General features: G+C 31.8%; 4 protein-coding genes across 4 annotated transcripts; 3 read left to right on the forward strand and 1 right to left on the reverse strand.

The window, feature by feature from the left end:
* The first annotated feature begins 645 nt into the window (after positions 1-645).
* Positions 646-3,559, forward strand: LOC136782256 (histone H3.3A-like). Its single transcript, XM_066741564.1, has 3 exons — positions 646-931; positions 1,381-1,510; positions 2,436-3,559. Exons 1-3 carry the CDS (start codon positions 661-663, stop codon positions 2,716-2,718), a joined length of 684 nt encoding a protein of 227 aa, XP_066597661.1. The 5' UTR covers positions 646-660; the 3' UTR covers positions 2,719-3,559.
* Positions 3,560-3,859: 300 nt separating this feature from the next.
* Positions 3,860-7,377, forward strand: Hsp60A (Heat shock protein 60A). Its single transcript, XM_066741562.1, has 5 exons — positions 3,860-4,160; positions 4,785-5,202; positions 5,274-5,860; positions 5,939-6,242; positions 6,317-7,377. Exons 2-5 carry the CDS (start codon positions 4,785-4,787, stop codon positions 6,721-6,723), a joined length of 1,716 nt encoding a protein of 571 aa, XP_066597659.1. The 5' UTR covers positions 3,860-4,160; the 3' UTR covers positions 6,724-7,377.
* A 120-nt stretch (positions 7,378-7,497) lies between these two features.
* On the reverse strand, positions 7,498-10,234 carry Dbp80 (putative ATP-dependent RNA helicase Dbp80). The gene is made up of 8 exons (XM_066741563.1): positions 10,122-10,234; positions 9,439-9,656; positions 9,273-9,365; positions 8,967-9,184; positions 8,719-8,896; positions 8,407-8,644; positions 8,168-8,330; positions 7,498-8,095 (listed from the first exon to the last, which is right to left on the reverse strand). The coding sequence occupies exons 1-8, from the start codon at positions 10,182-10,184 to the stop codon at positions 7,842-7,844; spliced, it is 1,425 nt and encodes a 474-aa protein (XP_066597660.1). The 5' UTR covers positions 10,185-10,234; the 3' UTR covers positions 7,498-7,841.
* A 785-nt stretch (positions 10,235-11,019) lies between these two features.
* LOC136781987 (RNA-binding protein 33-like) lies at positions 11,020-18,338 on the forward strand. Its single transcript, XM_066741050.1, has 11 exons — positions 11,020-11,252; positions 11,495-11,594; positions 13,335-13,900; positions 13,978-14,870; positions 14,950-15,101; positions 15,166-15,336; positions 15,412-15,693; positions 15,756-15,906; positions 15,996-16,114; positions 16,742-17,176; positions 17,916-18,338. Exons 1-11 carry the CDS (start codon positions 11,242-11,244, stop codon positions 18,069-18,071), a joined length of 3,036 nt encoding a protein of 1,011 aa, XP_066597147.1. The 5' UTR covers positions 11,020-11,241; the 3' UTR covers positions 18,072-18,338.
* The last annotated feature ends 13 nt before the right edge of the window (positions 18,339-18,351 follow it).

An 18,351-nucleotide genomic window follows, 5' to 3' on the forward strand; every position in this document is an offset into this window, starting at 1 on the left:
CTATTGTATATAGGCCCATAAAGCTTGGAGTTGTAATAAGGTAATAAAACAACCTTACGATTATTGATGAAGATAATAATTCTCTTACGGACGTACGTAAATTATAGGGCAAATATTCATTATTGCTTCTTTATGCTATTGTAATAGGTCAGTAGAATACAACTATACAAATACAAATATTAAATTATAAATCAGTAAAATCGATTGAGACATGCCGTGTATCGATGATTTATGTATTATTTATGAATAATAAAAATCCTGAAAATATTATAATATAAGGGATGTTTTCTTCCAAATCTTAATCATTTCCCACTAAATTTGATGAAATTTTATCGCTCACATATTTTAAACAGTCCCGCTATAATATCTTTGTTTGAAGCCATATTTAAATGTTCGCCTTGGGACTTTTGGATGACCTTTAAAATGAGTTGTACGGCTAAATATCTTATCGATATTACATATGACCACAGGATATAACAATGTTGTGATGTATATTATACCATGATTATGCCGAACGATTAGTAATTGTCGTTTTTCGAAATTATAAGCGAAAGAAAATCTGGTGAAACTGGAAATTACTCTCTCTCTCTCTCTCTCTCTTTCTTATTGATCATATGTGTGTGTGAAGATCCTTGTCTTTTTGCGTTTTACACAATTTGGATGTCAATAATTAGCGTTGGGAAGAGTAATGGGGATTGGTTGGCACCGTCCAATAGAAAGCTGCTTCATAAAGTCAGTAGCCAATCACGTCTTGCGTACCTTGGGAAGCATCAGCTTTACGCAGGTCGTTACTCGCTAGTCGGTCGAGAGGAAGGCACGCTTAGGGAATATATCGTTGAACGGGCCAGTCTCAAATATTGTTCGTCGCAGTTCTCAGTTCAGTGGCGATTTGCTGTGTTTGGTGAAAAAACATTTTCTTATTTTCCAGCAGGTAAGTGTTTTCTCTGCGTTTTCCGTTTCTTGATACGCTAAAATACCTTATTGTTTCTCAAAAAAATCGTAATCAAAGTGACAAAATTTCTTAATCGTAATTGAAAAGCGTTTAAAATAGAAAGGAAAATCATGAAGTGGGTGCAGGACAACTAGACTATCCACGCTTCAACTGTTATGTCTCCGGCCACCATTTTGTTTATTGTGTATACGGAAAGCTTTTGGAGGGAAATCTCGTCTAGTTCTCATATCGAGGCTACTTAATCTTGCGCTAACTTAAACAATGAATAATTTCATTTTTTTCTTTTTAGAATAATTAATATGGCTGGTTATATTTTCTCTTCCTAACGTTACTTTTTAAGTATTTGTTGTAAAGTGGGCGACTTTTTCATTTTGTACTACTGTTCTATTAAGCGTTAACTTGATTCAAAACTATCAAAACAATTTCAGAAATGGCACGTACTAAGCAAACCGCGCGTAAATCCACCGGAGGAAAAGCTCCTAGGAAGCAGTTGGCTACTAAGGCAGCTCGTAAAAGTGCTCCTTCAACTGGAGGTGTCAAAAAACCTCATCGTTACAGGTAATAATATACAGGATTTCTTTTTTAACGACAGCAAATAGGGTTCATGTTATTTGGTCAACACTAACTATAATCACGATTGATCAAATAAAGTGGTGATTTTCGATCACTTTTAGTGTATGTTTTTCACAGATAGTTATAAATATAATTTTGTTCTAACCACTCGCTCGCTACATTGAATATACTAAAGCCAATATGGCAATATCAGTGCTAGAATTAAGTTATAGAAAATCTATACTATATTCACAGAAAAACCTTGTATAATGGTAGTACATGTTAAAGTAGATTCTTAATACACAGGGTATTTAAAAACTATTTGTCCCGTGTTGATTTTTTAACGATAAGCGTTTAATAATAAATTGAGTTTATATGCATTTTATTACTTTTAAAAATCTATGAGAATGATTTGAAGTTTTTGAAATGAAACTCAATTTTTTTACATTACTTGTACATTATTTCAAGAGCTCTTCAAAACGGTATCGTCGTACCATTTAACTGAGACTTTTACAACATATTTAGATTTAAATTTATATATGAGTGAAAATTTGATGAAAATTTTTTAACGCGATCGTTTACGTATAAACGTGTATTCGCTTACCTACCGTTATATTTAAATTAATATGGTATTTTTATCAAAAAATTCAAAACGATCTACATGAATCCTTCAGTATTTCAACCAATCTTAAACCAAAATCACTATTAGATTAATTTTTGAAACTTTAAAAATACCTGTAGAAAAAATATTTTCTTCAATTCTTAATTTATCAAGATAATCAAAGAATCATTCCTTTTGAACACAATGCATTTTTGTATACGTTTATATAAGAAAATAAACTGTTACAATTTTATTTCATTTTTGTATCTTAATTCATTTAAAATAATTATAAGAGTAATGAAAAATAACTTTTAATTTTCTTTTTATAAGACCTGGTACTGTAGCCTTGAGAGAAATCAGAAGATATCAAAAATCTACCGAGCTGCTCATCAGAAAATTACCATTCCAACGTTTGGTTCGTGAAATCGCTCAAGATTTCAAGACTGACCTACGTTTCCAGAGCGCTGCAATTGGTGCACTTCAAGAAGCATCTGAAGCATACTTGGTTGGTCTCTTTGAAGATACAAACCTTTGCGCCATCCATGCCAAGCGTGTAACCATCATGCCTAAAGATATCCAATTAGCACGAAGAATTCGTGGAGAACGTGCTTAAATTATATATATGATTTATATTTCCTTACAAAGTGTTCTTTTATTTTGTCTTAGGGCAACATACTTAGTAAATGATAGAAAAAAAAACTATAATTTAGTTTTATCATTACAAGTACATTAAATATGATTTTCACTGCCAAGCACTGCAAGCAATATAAGAGATTAATCTCAAATAATGGAAAAAGATTGCACTATGATTCATAAACATTAGAACACATAGAAATCGTAATATATAGATATCGTATATGTACGATACTACACTTCTATAAAAAGTATAGTGGATGTAGGTGAAAATAGTAGAATAGAAATATCTTTGTGCTTTATATTCATTTTTTGTTTAAGATTTCTGAATAAATATCATTCATCTTTTCAAATACATTAATTGTCACGTTGGTTAAATGTGTGAAAGAAAATCCTACTATTAAAATTTTGACATAAACTACTAAAGAAGCTATTCTGTTGAAAAATTGAAAAACAGTTTTCTTAGGGGTTTAATTGAAATCATTAAACGACTTTTCTGACTATTTATAGTATTTTATTTATAGTTTATATACTTATGGATTAATTGTTAGTTCATTGCATCAGAAAGGTACATTTAGAGCTTAGAATTTATTTTCATTTATGACATTTTTGATACTACAACAAACTGATGAAAAAACGCAGGATGATTTATATAACTTTTCTAAAACATAATTTGAAATTTGAAAAAGTATAAAAAAAATATAAAGAGGAGCCATGTATTGCAATATTTAAAATTTGTGAAACTTTGTATGAAAATTATTAAGTTATTTTAAGATATAAACGATTGTAATCTATAAAATAAACAATGTATGTAAATCGAATTACAGGCATATTTTATTAACAAAGGAAAGATGTAACATTATATTAAATTAAAGTTTTTGCTGTAGTTTATAAATTTCATTATCTAATTGAATAATCTTTGATTAAATAATATTGGAAAATAGAAGAATAGCGTATAAGATATATTCGAAAAAATTTCATTGTTAAGCATCCGGAAAGATGATCGTTGCTGGGCAATGATTGCGTCACGCCATTTATTCTGTGGTAGTTTCTAGAAGATTTCAAAAACTTTTAAATAATAACTTTCAAACGAAGAAAAGTAATAACTAAAAAGTATTTAAACAAATCAGAAAATTTTGAAAATTTGTCAAGTAAAATCGTTACAAAAAAGTAATATTCCTTTTTGTGCCATTTAATATAAGAATTTCTGGATTCTTCTATCGGATTCTATCCTAAGTTAGGTTAGATTAAAAGTGGGGGGCATATCCATGTGGTGGTAAACTGGTAGGATACAATCCTATTATCCCTATTCACTTTTCTCATTCCGCCTTGAGCACAACGTGAAGGTACTTCGTGGCGATATATTAGTTATCGAAAATTCTTTTTTCTTCATAAAAGCAGCAATTCTTTTATACATCAAAGGTAAAAATCTTATTTCCAAATCGAAAGAAGCCGAAATTTTGCTGATTGACTTTACAAAAATCCATAAATTAGCTAAAGATAAGTCGTGTCTTGCCGGCTAGTCCATGTGAACTTAATATCTTTCCGTGTTTAAAAATTAATGAAATTTTTCCAGAATTTTCACTGCCAATTTCTTACTTTTTTATCGAGAGAAATTTTTTGGCGAACTATTGAGTTTTCTGATTTCTACAAAAGAAATTTTTCCCATTTTTACTCATTCGTCTAAGAAAATTCGAGTTCATCGTCCACGCGGTTTACATAACCACTATAGATCATGAGAATTGATTTCTCTTGTACAAAAAATTTAGATATGAATAATGTTTGTTGTTCATCAAAATTATCCGGCTAAAACAGCAGCAATCATTCTATAAATAGTTATTATTATTTTTATGTTAAGACATATAATTATTTTATTATTGAACCGCCTTTAGCTGAACTGCTTTTGAAAGTAGATTAGTAATATTAGAAAGAGTTTATTAATAAATTTTCTGAATATGTAATTAATAGTTTACACCCGATCCTAAATTATTTATCTTCATTATTAGTTTTTTTTAGGATTAGTTTTATTTTCTCTATTTTTTAAAGATGTACAGGTTGCCAAAAGTTTTGCAAAATGTTGCTACCAGGCAATTGCAATATAGAACACGCACATATGCCAAAGATGTTAGATTTGGAGCAGAGGTCCGGGCTTTGATGCTACAAGGTGTGGATATCTTAGCTGATGCAGTTGCAGTAACAATGGGTCCTAAAGGACGCAACGTGATCCTTGAACAAGGCTGGGGCAGTCCCAAAATTACCAAAGATGGTGTAACTGTAGCTAAAGGAGTTGAATTAAAAGACAAATTCCAAAATATAGGAGCCAAACTTGTGCAAGATGTAGCCAATAACACAAATGAAGAGGCTGGAGATGGTACAACCACTGCTACTGTTTTAGCAAGAGCTATTGCTAAAGAAGGTTTTGAAAAAATTAGCAAAGGTGCTAATCCTGTAGAAATTAGAAGAGGTAAAAAAATTGGTGCTGTTATTAAAAGCAATATTAATTTAAATTGACTAATTTCATGGGATACATTGTAGGTGTTATGTTAGCAGTAGAAACAGTTAAAGATGAATTAAAAAAATTAAGTAAACCAGTTACAACTCCAGAAGAAATAGCCCAGGTAGCTACAATATCAGCTAATGGCGATACAGCTATAGGAAAGCTGTTATCAGATGCTATGAAAAAAGTAGGAAAGGAGGGAGTAATCACAGTCAAAGATGGCAAAACTCTTAATGATGAATTGGAAGTCATTGAGGGCATGAAATTCGATAGAGGATATATTTCTCCTTACTTCATTAATTCTAGCAAGGGAGCCAAAGTTGAATTTCAAGATGCTCTTCTTTTGTTTAGTGAAAAAAAGATCTCTTCTGTCCAAAGTATCATTCCCGCTTTAGAATTGGCTAACTCTCAACGAAAACCTCTGGTGATCGTAGCCGAGGACATTGATGGCGAAGCCTTGTCCACTCTTGTTGTTAACAGATTGAAAATTGGACTCCAAGTTGCTGCTGTTAAAGCACCTGGTTTCGGTGACAATAGAAAAGCTACTCTACAAGATATGGCTATTTCTACCGGCGGTATTGTCTTTGGCGATGATGCTAATCTTGTTAAACTTGAAGATGTGCAGGTGAGGTATTTGGTTCATAATAAATCAGATATTTTTGAAGGAACAACAAGTGTTAAACAGATTAATAATCTTTTCTAGCCAAGTGACTTAGGTCAAGTAGGAGAAGTAATCATTACAAAAGATGATACGCTCTTTTTGAAGGGAAAGGGCAAGAAATCTGATATTGATAAGAGAGCTGACGAGCTAAGGGATCAAATCGCCAATACGACGTCCGATTATGAGAAAGAGAAGTTACAGGAACGACTGGCAAGGCTAGCATCAGGCGTTGCTCTGTTGCGGGTTGGTGGAAGTAGCGAGGTCGAAGTAAACGAAAAGAAAGATCGCGTGCATGATGCCTTAAATGCCACACGGGCTGCAGTTGAAGAAGGAATCGTTCCCGGGGGTAATTAATAAAAGTTTTTTTCTTAAATATTACTGTCATATTAATTTATCTCTGATGTTTTTTTTTTGTTTAAGGTGGTACCGCTTTGCTAAGGTGTATCCCAGCTTTACGTAACCTGAAAGCAGCAAATGTTGATCAAGAGACCGGAGTTAAAATCGTAGCGAATGCATTGAGAATGCCTTGTTTACAAATTGCTCAAAACGCAGGAGTAGATGCTAGTTTGGTTGTGGCTAAAGTGAGCGAAGGCAAATTGGGATACGATGCGCTGAATGATGAATATGTGGACATGATTGAGAAGGGAATCATAGATCCTACAAAGGTAGTGCGTACCGCATTGACAGACGCTGCCGGAGTTGCCTCTCTATTAACCACCGCAGAGGCTGTCGTTGCTGAGCTTCCCAAGGAAGAGACACCAAGCCCTATGGCCGGCATGGGAGGAATGGGAGGAATGGGCGGAATGGGTGGCATGGGCATGATGTAATCTATCTTTTCTAAGACTGAATTTTATCCCTTAACTTCAGTCCTAAGTGCTAAATGTACAACGGTGCCCAGAAACTATTGTATTACTTACCCAGGCATCTTGTAATTTTATCATTTATTACCAGGCTGAATTTCGTTCCGTCAGCCTTTCAAGTGCAGGCTTCAGTTGGCCACTTGAAAGATTGGGTTTTTTTTTAATGAATACCCCAGTTTCAATATAGAAACATTTCCCCTTAGGTTAAATACCCTGAAGAAACTGATGAAAACCGAAGAACTTTTTCTCTTTCATTTTAGCTATGTTAGCTATATTCTTGATTTGATTTTGTTTACAAACAAAAACAGTTTCTTGCCAGCGTTGTCAATAATACTACCGCTCGTTTCATCAAAACTGTGAACAATCAGGAATCAAATTGCATTAGATATTGTAAACAGATAGTACAAGTTTTAGAGCGAAGTGGTAGTTTAGAATATAATGCAGCAGTTCCATAATGTGCATTTCATACAATTCCTCCTGTTGATGAATGAGAATGAAAGTGTAAAAATGTTGCGTGTTAAATATTGCAGTAAGAAACAAATGTATTAGTTTCTGTTATTTTAAATGTTAAGATTTATTTTTCACTTTTTAGTCTGAATAAACATATGTTTAAATTATATACATATCTTGCATCTGATCTAATTCCTCTAACCATTAACAAAGAGAAAAAAATTTGTTCAGGTATTTTTTATTATGCAATAGTGTCATGTATAAAATATACAAATAGATCCTTATGTCATTTACGTACAAAAGAATTATTTATTGATAAATACTGTTGATGAAATAACTTTTAACATACTGAAAAACAAACATTTTTAATTGTTTTCAAGTTCTTACGGCAGAGTGCAATTCAGATTAAAGAATTATCCTAATCAATTATACCAATAATGATAGGAATAGTAAGAAAGACTGATACTTAATTTTAATTACAATAGCTTGTAAGTTATTCACAAAAAACAGTCGACGAACTTAGTGTAAGAAGCGAATCAATCTTTAAAATTTGATGAAGATTCATATTTATAGAGTATTTTTATTGCAAAAACTTAAGTTTCTGGTCTGGAAAGTTTGAATAATAATTATCGCAGTTATGCTCCAATTTTCTCAATTTCATCAGCGTCTTCCGCATCAAGATAGTGAATTTTTTTACCAAAATGTTTTTCTATATCTTTGCACAGCTGCATTGCATGTGGAGTATCTATCAAATTTATGGCAATCCCAGATTTACCAAACCTTCCTGTTCTACCAATACGATGCAGATAAGTCTCACAATCTGCTTGTCGATTTTGATCCATTGGCAAGTCGAAGTTCACCACTATCGTTACTTGTTCTACGTCGATACCTATAATCAAATTTTTTAGTTTATGTTGTCATAAATAGATTCTTTAATTATGTGTCGATTATAATTACTAACCTCTTGCTAGTACATTCGTAGTTATAAGAACTTTTTCAAGTCCTTCTCTGAATCTATCAAGAACAGAAATTCGTTGAGAGACTGTAAGATCTCCTGATAAAATTGCTACTGCATGGCCATCTTTCGTCATTTTCTCTGCTAACCAGCTTGCTGTTTTTCTAGTCTAAAGTATAAAATTAATCATTAAAATGTTAATTACTATTTTTTTTAGGTTTATTATATGATAGTAAATTTCTTACATGACAGAATATAATTGCCTGTCCAATAGTGATAACCCCATAAATATTAGTGATTGCAGCATATTTTTCATTAATGTCCTTACACTTAACATAGTATTGTTTAATGTTATCTAAACTTTCTTCTTCTCTCAATAATCTGATTATCAATGGATTACTGACAATTATTTCTGCAAATTGCATTACTGCTGGTTCATATGTAGCTGAGAAGAACATCATTTGACATGTTCTGGGCAGCAATCTGTAAAATAAATATTTCATTGGCACTATTTAATTGAGTAACATTTAAATTTAGTAAAACTATGAAATAATTACTTATGAATGCGTATACATTGGTCTTGATGACCTTGTGTAGCAATCATAACATCAGCTTCATCCAAGACAAATACTGTAATTTTACTAGGATCAAAAAATCTAAATTTTGCTGCCCAATCCAAAACTTTTCCTGGTGTTCCAATTATAATATGATCGGTAATCTTTTGACCGCGCGCAACTGTAAACATTGTGTTTTTTAAATCATACAACAAAGACAATATGTACTTTCATTTACAATCAAATCTTACGTTCTTCTCCTCTAACAGCATATTTAATTTTAATTTCTGAGCAAAATCTTGACATTTTTGCTGCCACCTCTCCAGTCTGTATAGCTAATTCATATGTTGGAGATAAACATAGAACTTGTGGATAATCTTTAGTTGTATCCACTCTACTTAACATTGCTAATACGAAAGCAGCAGTTTTTCCAGTTCCAGACTGAGATTGTGCAATCATGTTTTGAGGCCTAAAAAATATTATTAAGAATAATTAATAATATAATCATTTATGCAAAGTTATTTTGTAAATATTTAGTTAAATGAAAGAGTATTTACGGATCAGCAAGCAATGTGGGCAATGCAGTTTCCTGAATTTTAGAAGGAGCATTGAATCCCATTGTATATACACCTTTTAAAAGTTCTGGTTTTCTATAATCACAAAGATTTTATTAAGGATTTAAAGAAGTTAATAACAGCTGTTAATAAGAGTAAAGGTACTAACAAGTGAAGTGCTTCAAAACTTTTAATGCTATGAAGGGGTGATGTTGGATCTCTTCTTTGAATTTCAAGATCCCTAGTAGTTTCTACCAATCCCTTTCTAATAATTTTCTGTAATAATGACTTTTCAGCAGGAGAAATTTCTTCACTTGGGTCATCGCTTTTGGTATCTGATTCATCATTGGCTACAGTTATTGGCCTCTCCAATTTCAGACTTGTTACCTAAAAACATAGAACGAATGTATGAAATACAAGGTAAGATACTGAACATGTTCTAGAGGTTAGAAGCATGTACAGAAGAAAATGTTATCTTTTTAGAGATAAGAAATGTCATTTTTTTTTTATAGGACTTTATGAAGCTTGTTTCTATAGGCATTCAGAGATTTTATGCAAAAAATTAATACCTGTTAGCATTGTACAAACAAATGATATTTAATTAGTTAATTCATACAATATGAGAATTTAATGCATGATGTTTAAAAATTGTAACGATAAAACGCTTAAATTTTGTTTGCTTGGTTAAGTAAAAAGCTAAAATTTGTTACTTTACTAATGTTAACCATTGATATATGATATCTTTATGTGCGAAAAATATAGATAAATGAAAATAGAATTTACAAAATGTTATAATAAAAAGTGTAAGACTAGTATTCTGTGTTATTATTATAAAAAACACCATTATATTACCTTAGAAGCTAATTTATCTTGCTCATCGGCAAATTTTGCCCAGTCAACTTCGGTTGAAGCCATGATCGTTTTAATCAGACACTTTGCGTAAAAATGAGTTGAGGTCACTTGAGGTGAGGTGACGGAACGGATTAGCTTAGCAGTTGCCTAACTTGCCTTTCGGCTGCCGAGTGCTTGTCACTGATTGGCTGGATTCTGATTGGCTGACAATGGTAATGATCCCTTATATGCGATTAAAATAGTGCTGCCTCATTATCGGTACGCTTTCTGAACACGGCCATTCTCACTAACCAATCAGCATTGGCCCGAATTTATATGTATGTAAATGAAACTTTAAGCTTAGCACGGTCTTAGCTAAGATCAATTGTCTCCCTTTAACCTTTAATACAGTGCTAAGTTCGGTCTTCGTCTTAAGTAATTTCTAAGCTGATATTCGAGCTTAGTTTGGTTTATAAATTTGAGCCAAGGTAGATTTATCTGACATTTTGTGACGTTATTGGTGTATAAGCCGGTGCGACATACCCGCTTATATACAAATGACGTCACAAGAACAAAAAACAAAATGTCAGACCATTGACACCAATTGTCAGACAGCTTCCCAATCCCAAATCCCAGGCTTCCTATACATAGGAATCTCAGGTAGCGGGTACGGTTCCTAAACGCATCAAGGACACAATTTGATGCTTTGGGTGCATTCACGGAGACGCTATCAACGCTACTGCGCACATATAATAGGCAATTTTCTCTGCGCAGTAGCACAAATAGCGCTAAATAGCGTCTCCGTGAACGCACCCTTTGTATTTGTGCCCGGTCACCGGTGCCCTGTTTAACAGGAAGGGAAGGGGAGACACGCGCGATTCACTTTCCTCGTTCCGACTCCGAGGCGTTCCTCATATTTTGCGCTTGCCCGTATGTGTGCAAGTGTAGTTTGTTAGGTTTGTTGTTCGCCCATTGCTCGCTCTCTCGGCCACATAAGTGGCGTAGCGTGGCTCTTTTTTCTCGATATTCTCTTTTATGATCACTCAGATTACTTATATTCTTGATTCTTGAGTCACTGTGCTACATTATTTAGTCCACTTTTGTGGAAATTAAGTTTTTTGTGGCAACAAGTGTCTGAATAATGTCGGAACAGTAAGTTTATTTTATACATTATTTTCAGAAACCTAAAAAGTTTCTTATCTTTTTTTTAATCATTTGTAACCTATATGCCTTAGATTTTTTTTATTTGTAACAGGTATTCTCTTAGACTCTTAGAAATTAATTTCTTACCCTTGAGTATGGCTGTATGACACTGTCTAATCTCCATTTTTAGGGATTTAAGTGATGTCAATTACATGAAAAAATTAATATTAAGCTAATTGTTATTTTTGTAGTGATGACACTTTATTGGATGAAGATCTGGGAGATGAGGAATATGATTTGGGTAATGACGAAGAAGAGGCATTGTTAGCAGATGATTACGAAGTTGAGAGGGTAAGCATAATGCACTTCAAATCATTATTTTGTTATTTAAAATTAATAGTTTTCTCTATTCCTCTTGTCCTTTTATTTTCTCTAAATATTATTTTATATGTTCATTTACATTGCTTTAAAACCATTGTTTTCTTAAAACAATCTAAAATTTTTTCTAAAAACTATTTGGAAATGAGTTTATTGACATGTAGCTGACTCTAAATATTAAATATTTTAACTTCTATACCTTTTTAACTCAATTGATACTGTAGCTACGATTGTTTATAAATATTTTATATGAATATTATTATAATTTATTTCATAACTATATAAAACAAAAATATTAATATATATCTACTGTAAAAGCAGTTTATATAGAGTTAATGAATCCACTTCTTCAAACATGGGATTGCTTTAAAAAAATATAAGCACTTTGCTCAAGTATTTGAGCATTTAAAGCATTTTTGAAGAGAAAGGTTATGAATCTCTAAATATTATAAGATATTTGTGTAAAATTAGCTGCAGAAGGAAGTACGTTTAAAAAAAAATAATGTAATATCTAGAAAATTTTACTTTAATGGCGTATAGACAAAGAATTAATTTATGCAAAGTAATAATTACATACCAAAATTTGAATTTGTTGAAACTTGTGCGTGAAGTCTTAAAAATTGTATATTATTTGTAAACCTCAAGAAACAATATAGAACAGAGGAAAAGAAATGATTATTCATATTTAAATTTTGTGTTGATATCTTACACAGGGAAGAACACTTTTCATTTTCATGTGCTTTTTAATTTGTTTCTGCTGTAGAAAACTCTTTCTTGATTTAATAAAAGAATGTACAGTAAGTTCTAGCATCTACAAAGATAATTTGTTAAGTAGTTTTTAATGATTTCATTTCCTCTGGTATATTTAGAAAATGTTAAAATAATTAATCTTAAAAAAATTTTATGAATTGGCAGATTTTTATATAAACATGCACCAAATAATTAAAATAATAAGCCTTTTATAATAATGCGCCGTTCAATTATAAAATTTGCATACAAATGCAGCAGCAGGATGCGTAAGGAAAAGCAAATCTTCTAATTTTTCACTCTTATTAAGATTATTTAAATTTAATAGTTAAAAGTTCAAATACTAGATCAAAAATTTAATCATGAAATTTGCAAGTTAATCAACATTGTGCTGCTCCATTTTTTATCATTCAAAATGTGTACCATTTATTGATTTCTTCAATATTAGTATAAGTCTGAAATTTGATATTTCAAAGTGGTTGCACCACAAATATGTCCACTCATCATCATTCATTATAACATAAGTAATACATGAGAGTTTTCTTAGCTAATGTAAAATGAAAAGTGTAGGTATAGAACTACTTTGACTAGCTTTGAAAACAAGCTATGGTAAAAATTCTCTATTCAAGTTTTAGAGCCCTGTTAGAAACAATTTATACAATGAAAACCATCAGGAAAATAAGACTGAAAAGTCATTAATAGATTAAGAGAGAAATCGTTAAAAGCCAAAGCATAATTATTATTAATTAAATTCCAATAACTGCATGTGTGATTCCCTTGCGAAATATTCAAGGAGGGAAAAATTTATATAAGTGAAGTAAAAATACTGAATTATCCTAGAAGAATCAATCATTATAGAAGTTAAATAAGTCTATCTCTATAATTTACTTGATACTAGACCTTAATAACTCCAGACACCTACCATTCCTACAATACAAATATTTGGCAATTTAATTCCCTGAGCAGCAGAGTAGCTATAAGGGAGAAGAAGAAACTGATGATGTGCTGGACTTGGGAGTGACGGATGCCCTTGACGACTTAGAAGGCGATGAAGAAAATATAGAGTTTAATAGAAACAAGACTGATAATCGTAATGATGGCATAAATGATTTTTCTCATGATGAGCAACCTAATTCAGAAAGTATTTATTACGAGCATGATGAAAGGTTGGATCATCATTGTTACGAAGATGGATATGCTGATAGTATTAACCAGCATCGTGGAAAGGGTGACTTGAGAGAAAAACTACAAAAAAATCTGCAGAAAGCATATATGGGAAATGGTCAGGGTTTAGAGGATGATGATTGTGAAGAAGCAAGGGAAAGACGCAATAGATTTCAAAATGAAAGAACTATGATCTCATCCAAAATGAATCATGAAATTCCGGATTCTTTGGAAAACGTGGTAACATCGGAGTCGCTAAGAGGGCATGCTTCATCGTTTCTACATCGTGGAAGAGGAAGAGGACGTATTGGAAGAGGAGCTAGAGGGGGAAGACCCAATGTACCTAATTCTACTAATTATAATCCTAGGTACTACATATTATTTTATTATATCCACAGACTTCCATATATTCAGTATATTTAATTACAATTGTTTTATTTAATAGATTTGTAAATGCCTGTGGTTCCTTTGACAATCAGGATCCACCACAGTTTAGGCCTCTCCCTCCTGTGGAGAATAGATTTATTGGTGGACCATTGAATAATATTCAACAACAACAAATAATCTTTCAGCAACAAAATATGCAACAAATGCCACCATTTCAGCAAAGCAGTAACTTTTCAAATAATGGTCTACTCTTAGCTCCTGGTCACTTTCCAGAGAACAGACCACCGTTTAATCCAAGCCAAAGTCAATTTCATGGATCTATAGGTCCTATCAGGACTATAGGGCCTAGAATGGAGCATTTTGGATCTAGACCTGGTTTACCTGGACCAGGACCAGGGGCCTCACCGTATGGTCCACCCAATCAGCAAGTTTTCATGCAGCCACCTGCACTTTTCCAAAGGCCTCCTGGAATTGGTGGAGGCCCTGTCAATATGCCACAATCTTTGCCTCGACATATGCAAGGAAATCCAGTGCCGAACTCAATTTTAACGCATAATTCAAATTCCTTGTTACCCAATCCTAATCAACATCCAGGAAATTCCAGTGGACAAATTTTGCCAGGTATGTCTATGCAAGGATTTCCTCACAGACAACAAGTTCCCCTTCCACCACCTGGACCACACATGTCACAGATCTCTGGTCCAGTGTTCGAAAACAGACCTCCATCATCCCATTTTCAAGAGCCAGTATTCCCAGGTAGACCACCTTATGAAAGACCCAACTATACCGATCAACCTAACAATCAGTTTAACAACAATTTGCCACCACCACAACCACTGCCGAATCAGCAATTGCTATCTGGCTCCAATCCAACCATACCATTATCCCAGGGTCACAAGATTTTAATCAATCCACACTTTCGTGGAAATGTTCAGGCTGGAGGTAACGATGGTAAATATAGTTATATTTCGGGTTTTAATGTTCGTTTAGAACTCATGAACTCATGTTAATCATTCTTTTTATTTTTCAGGTCCCAAATTCTTATGGGAATCCCAACAACAGGCATCTGGGGAGTTTTCACAAAACACTAATTCATATCAAAATCAATCATCTTATTCTCAATCACAGTCTCATGGTAAAGATAATCAATACCAACAGAGTTATCAATCAACTAAAAGCGACGTAAGTAAATTGTTTTTATAATTATTGCTGTAAAATTGTTTACTAATGATATTTTCATGTTTAGGATCCTTATGCTTATTTCTCAGATGTTTGGCAAGAGAATAAGTCGCAAAAAAGCCCTGGACTTAGTCCATCTAAGCAGTATATAGATAACACATACCGCGACGGTACTTTCGCTAATACTGCCAAGTATAGAGCTGACGAGAAATGGAATCAAAAAGATAATTTTCCAGATGTAATAATTTATTATCTATTTTCTGTTTTTTTATCGTGTTATTGCTTGATTGCAATTTAAACATTGTCATTTTAGGAACATCGAAGCTCTCAAAAGAGTTATCATGAAAGAGAATTAGCTTCACGAACAAGAAACTATGATCAAAAACCTCGTATATCCGATAATAATTATGACAGCTACGATCAAAATAGAGGACAGCGGATAGGTAGACTTGGAAATTCTGAATCTGTAAAAACTTTGAACAAAGTTCCGCAGAAACGACCGACCAACATTGATAAAAATCGGGAGTTGAGTCCAAAACGTTTGAAAAATAATTCCAAGAATCTTCAAGAAGTTAAAACAACCGAAATTAATAATGTATGAATAACATTGCTGCAATACTTTTGAAATAATTAGTTACTAGTTCTGATTTTCGACAGGAGGAAGATGCCGAAGATCCGGAAATGCAGGAGTACAGAAAAAAGATGGAAGAGCAGAAACGCCTTAGAGAACAAATATTGAAGGAAAAAGAAAATAGACGAAAAATGGCAGCTTTAAAACAAAACGATGAACAGAATGAATCTAGTGCGAGTTAATATTTAATTTTTAACTTAACAGATTATTAAACATCAAGTATATATGGAAACATTAGAGTAAATGATCATTTTAACTGTTACCAGGTGAAACTGTTACAAATGTTGTAAAATCAATATTGGGTCCTACCGGAATGAAAGAAACATCCAAATTTAATCCTGAATGCAAAGTTCGTGGTCGCGTTGTTGGACCTCAGACTACAGAGGTAGAAAATTAACTTAATTTTTTATCACTTTTTATGTATAAAGTCATTATTATCATATTTTTTCTGATTATTTAAAAAGTGCTATGAGAACCTTATTTATAAATCTATTACATTTTTTATTAATTAAAATAAATTTATTAAACAAATGTTTATGCCTGTAAATATTTCTATAAATATTAATCCAAATTATTAATGCATATAGACTGCTTTTAAATGATGTAGCATTTATCTAAGTACAAACTGTTTAATAATATTTAACTTTGTGATATCATAATAGATGAATTATGGCTACTTTCATTTTTATAATTTTTGAATTTTTATTAGTCTACAAAATATTCTTGAAATAATGAAAACGCATCAATCATTGTTGTTTTTACTTGTGTTCTGTATGTTTCCTATTTGTAATGGAATAAACTGTCTTTTTTTTTATATTCTATCTTTTCTTTCCTTTGCTTTCAATTTCTGTTATCATTTTATTCTTATATGCTTATGTTTTAAATCTGAAGTAATTTATCTCAAAATAAATTAACAGTATCAAATAAAAATAGATTTAATTATTTTTAACATACAACATAAAATGTAAATACAAAACAACTAGATTTGAATAACAGAACGTTTTTGTTTTAGACTCCAGAGAGAACTCCTGGAGTTCGGATAATTAGACCGATTCAGACTATACAAGTTAATGAACCTGGAGCTCGTAGAATCGTCATCCAAAAGTCAGAAAATCAAGAAACGAGTTCTCAGAAGCAGACTGCTGGTCAGGAGCAGTCAGTTTCGCTAAAGAAATCTACGATTTCTGGTCAGAAAGTTAATAATGTGCAGCGTGTAGTAATTCAAAAAAGTCTGGGTGGTATGATGAAAGCTGCATCGTCAGACATTTCCACTCCAAATACACAGAAGGTTTTACTAAACACGCAAAATAATCAAAGAGTTGTACTTCAATCTTCAAACACGAAGAAGTCAGATATGAAAACGAATACCGTAAAAATAGAGAATCTTGCTGCCAGGACATCCGAGGCTCAGATTAGACGTATGTGTAACGGGATCGGCATGATCGAGGTGACTATATTTACGTGAATCATTGCTGCACTACATATTAATTTTTACACTCTCAGCAAAATATCATAATATTTCATTAATCCCATAAAGATTTCTATCAATTGTTTGCTAATTTTACAAAAATCAAATCATTTTATATATACATTAATAAATAATGGCGATTTTATCTTCTAATATTTTATACACTATAAAACATATTTGCGTTCTTGTTCTGTGTTAACAAATCTTAAATTAAACAATATTTTTTGTAGAACAAGAAGTGAAATTTTATTTTTTATTTGTTATAGATTAAAAAACAGACATAGATTTTTATTGTTTGTATTATTAACTGTTGAATTATTTTTACAATATATTACGTTAAAAGGATAAATAATTATAACTTATATTCCTATTTTGTTTTATAAAGTTGCAATGCATTGACTAAAAGTTTCTTTTATATATATAACAATGAACTCTTATCTTGTAGCTATTCATTTGAAAAATTATATTTTAAAAAAGCATTAATTTCAATTATCATAGAACTTTTTGTTATTTTGTTTTATACATTTTTTCAATAAATATAATATGAATAGTATAAATAAATGGTTTATTTCTTTCTTTATATTCAATCATTGTATGTTTGTCTCTTTGCGATCGTTTTTTATTTATGAATTGTTTAATTAAACGATTTATTTTAAGCTGTAATGTAATGAGCAGTTTCTAATCCGTTGTCTAACTTTCATTCTTCTTAATGTTATAGAACATACAAATGGGCGAGGGCTGCGCAACAATTGTTTTTAAGACTCAGTCAGCAGCCATGGTGTTTCACAAAAAATACCAGCGCAAAATGCTCGATCTTTCATTAATTACTGTTCGCCTTTTACCGCAAACGAATAAAAAATTGAATCCAACATGAAATTAAGCTAAGGAAAGATTTGTTTTTTAGGACTCAGCTAAAACGTTTTGATACTGAATGTCAAACGAAGATGCTATTTATTTAATTTAATTATACATGTGCATAGCAAATATATATATATAAAGTAATATTTTATAATATAACAAAGTGTGATATTAAGATATTATATTTACAGTACATTCACACATAAATACACACACATTCTATATGAAAGTATAGAGGAACAAATTCAAATATTATTAGAATATTACCATGTTATATAGAATAATCTTGTATATAT

Source organism: Prorops nasuta, unplaced genomic scaffold (genome assembly GCF_024137725.1).
Source record: "Prorops nasuta isolate Cenicafe-Biocafe unplaced genomic scaffold, Cenicafe_Pnas_1.2 PNAS00025, whole genome shotgun sequence".
NCBI lineage: Eukaryota > Metazoa > Arthropoda > Insecta > Hymenoptera > Bethylidae > Prorops > Prorops nasuta.

Bases quoted from the DNA above. Each gene is read 5' to 3' on its own strand.
- Dbp80 (XM_066741563.1), bottom strand. From the start codon at position 10,184: ATGGCTTCAACCGAAGTTGACTGGGCAAAATTTGCCGATGAGCAAGAT. The intron at 8,897-8,966 runs GTAAGATTTGAT...CAATGTTTACAG, and splicing joins TGCTGTTAGAGGAGAAGAAC to TTGCGCGCGGTCAAAAGATT. The intron at 8,645-8,718 runs GTAATTATTTCA...TTTATTTTACAG, and splicing joins CAATGTATACGCATTCATAA to ATTGCTGCCCAGAACATGTC.
- LOC136782256 (XM_066741564.1), top strand. From the start codon at position 661: ATGTCAATAATTAGCGTTGGGAAGAGTAATGGGGATTGGTTGGCACCG. The intron at 932-1,380 runs GTAAGTGTTTTC...AAACAATTTCAG, and splicing joins ATTTTCTTATTTTCCAGCAG to AAATGGCACGTACTAAGCAA. The intron at 1,511-2,435 runs GTAATAATATAC...TCTTTTTATAAG, and splicing joins AAAAAACCTCATCGTTACAG to ACCTGGTACTGTAGCCTTGA.
- Hsp60A (XM_066741562.1), top strand. From the start codon at position 4,785: ATGTACAGGTTGCCAAAAGTTTTGCAAAATGTTGCTACCAGGCAATTG. The intron at 5,203-5,273 runs GTAAAAAAATTG...GATACATTGTAG, and splicing joins TCCTGTAGAAATTAGAAGAG to GTGTTATGTTAGCAGTAGAA. The intron at 5,861-5,938 runs GTGAGGTATTTG...AATCTTTTCTAG, and splicing joins TTAAACTTGAAGATGTGCAG to CCAAGTGACTTAGGTCAAGT.
- LOC136781987 (XM_066741050.1), top strand. The intron at 11,595-13,334 runs GTAAGCATAATG...TTCCCTGAGCAG, and splicing joins ATGATTACGAAGTTGAGAGG to CAGAGTAGCTATAAGGGAGA. The intron at 16,115-16,741 runs GTAGAAAATTAA...TTTTTGTTTTAG, and splicing joins TTGGACCTCAGACTACAGAG to ACTCCAGAGAGAACTCCTGG.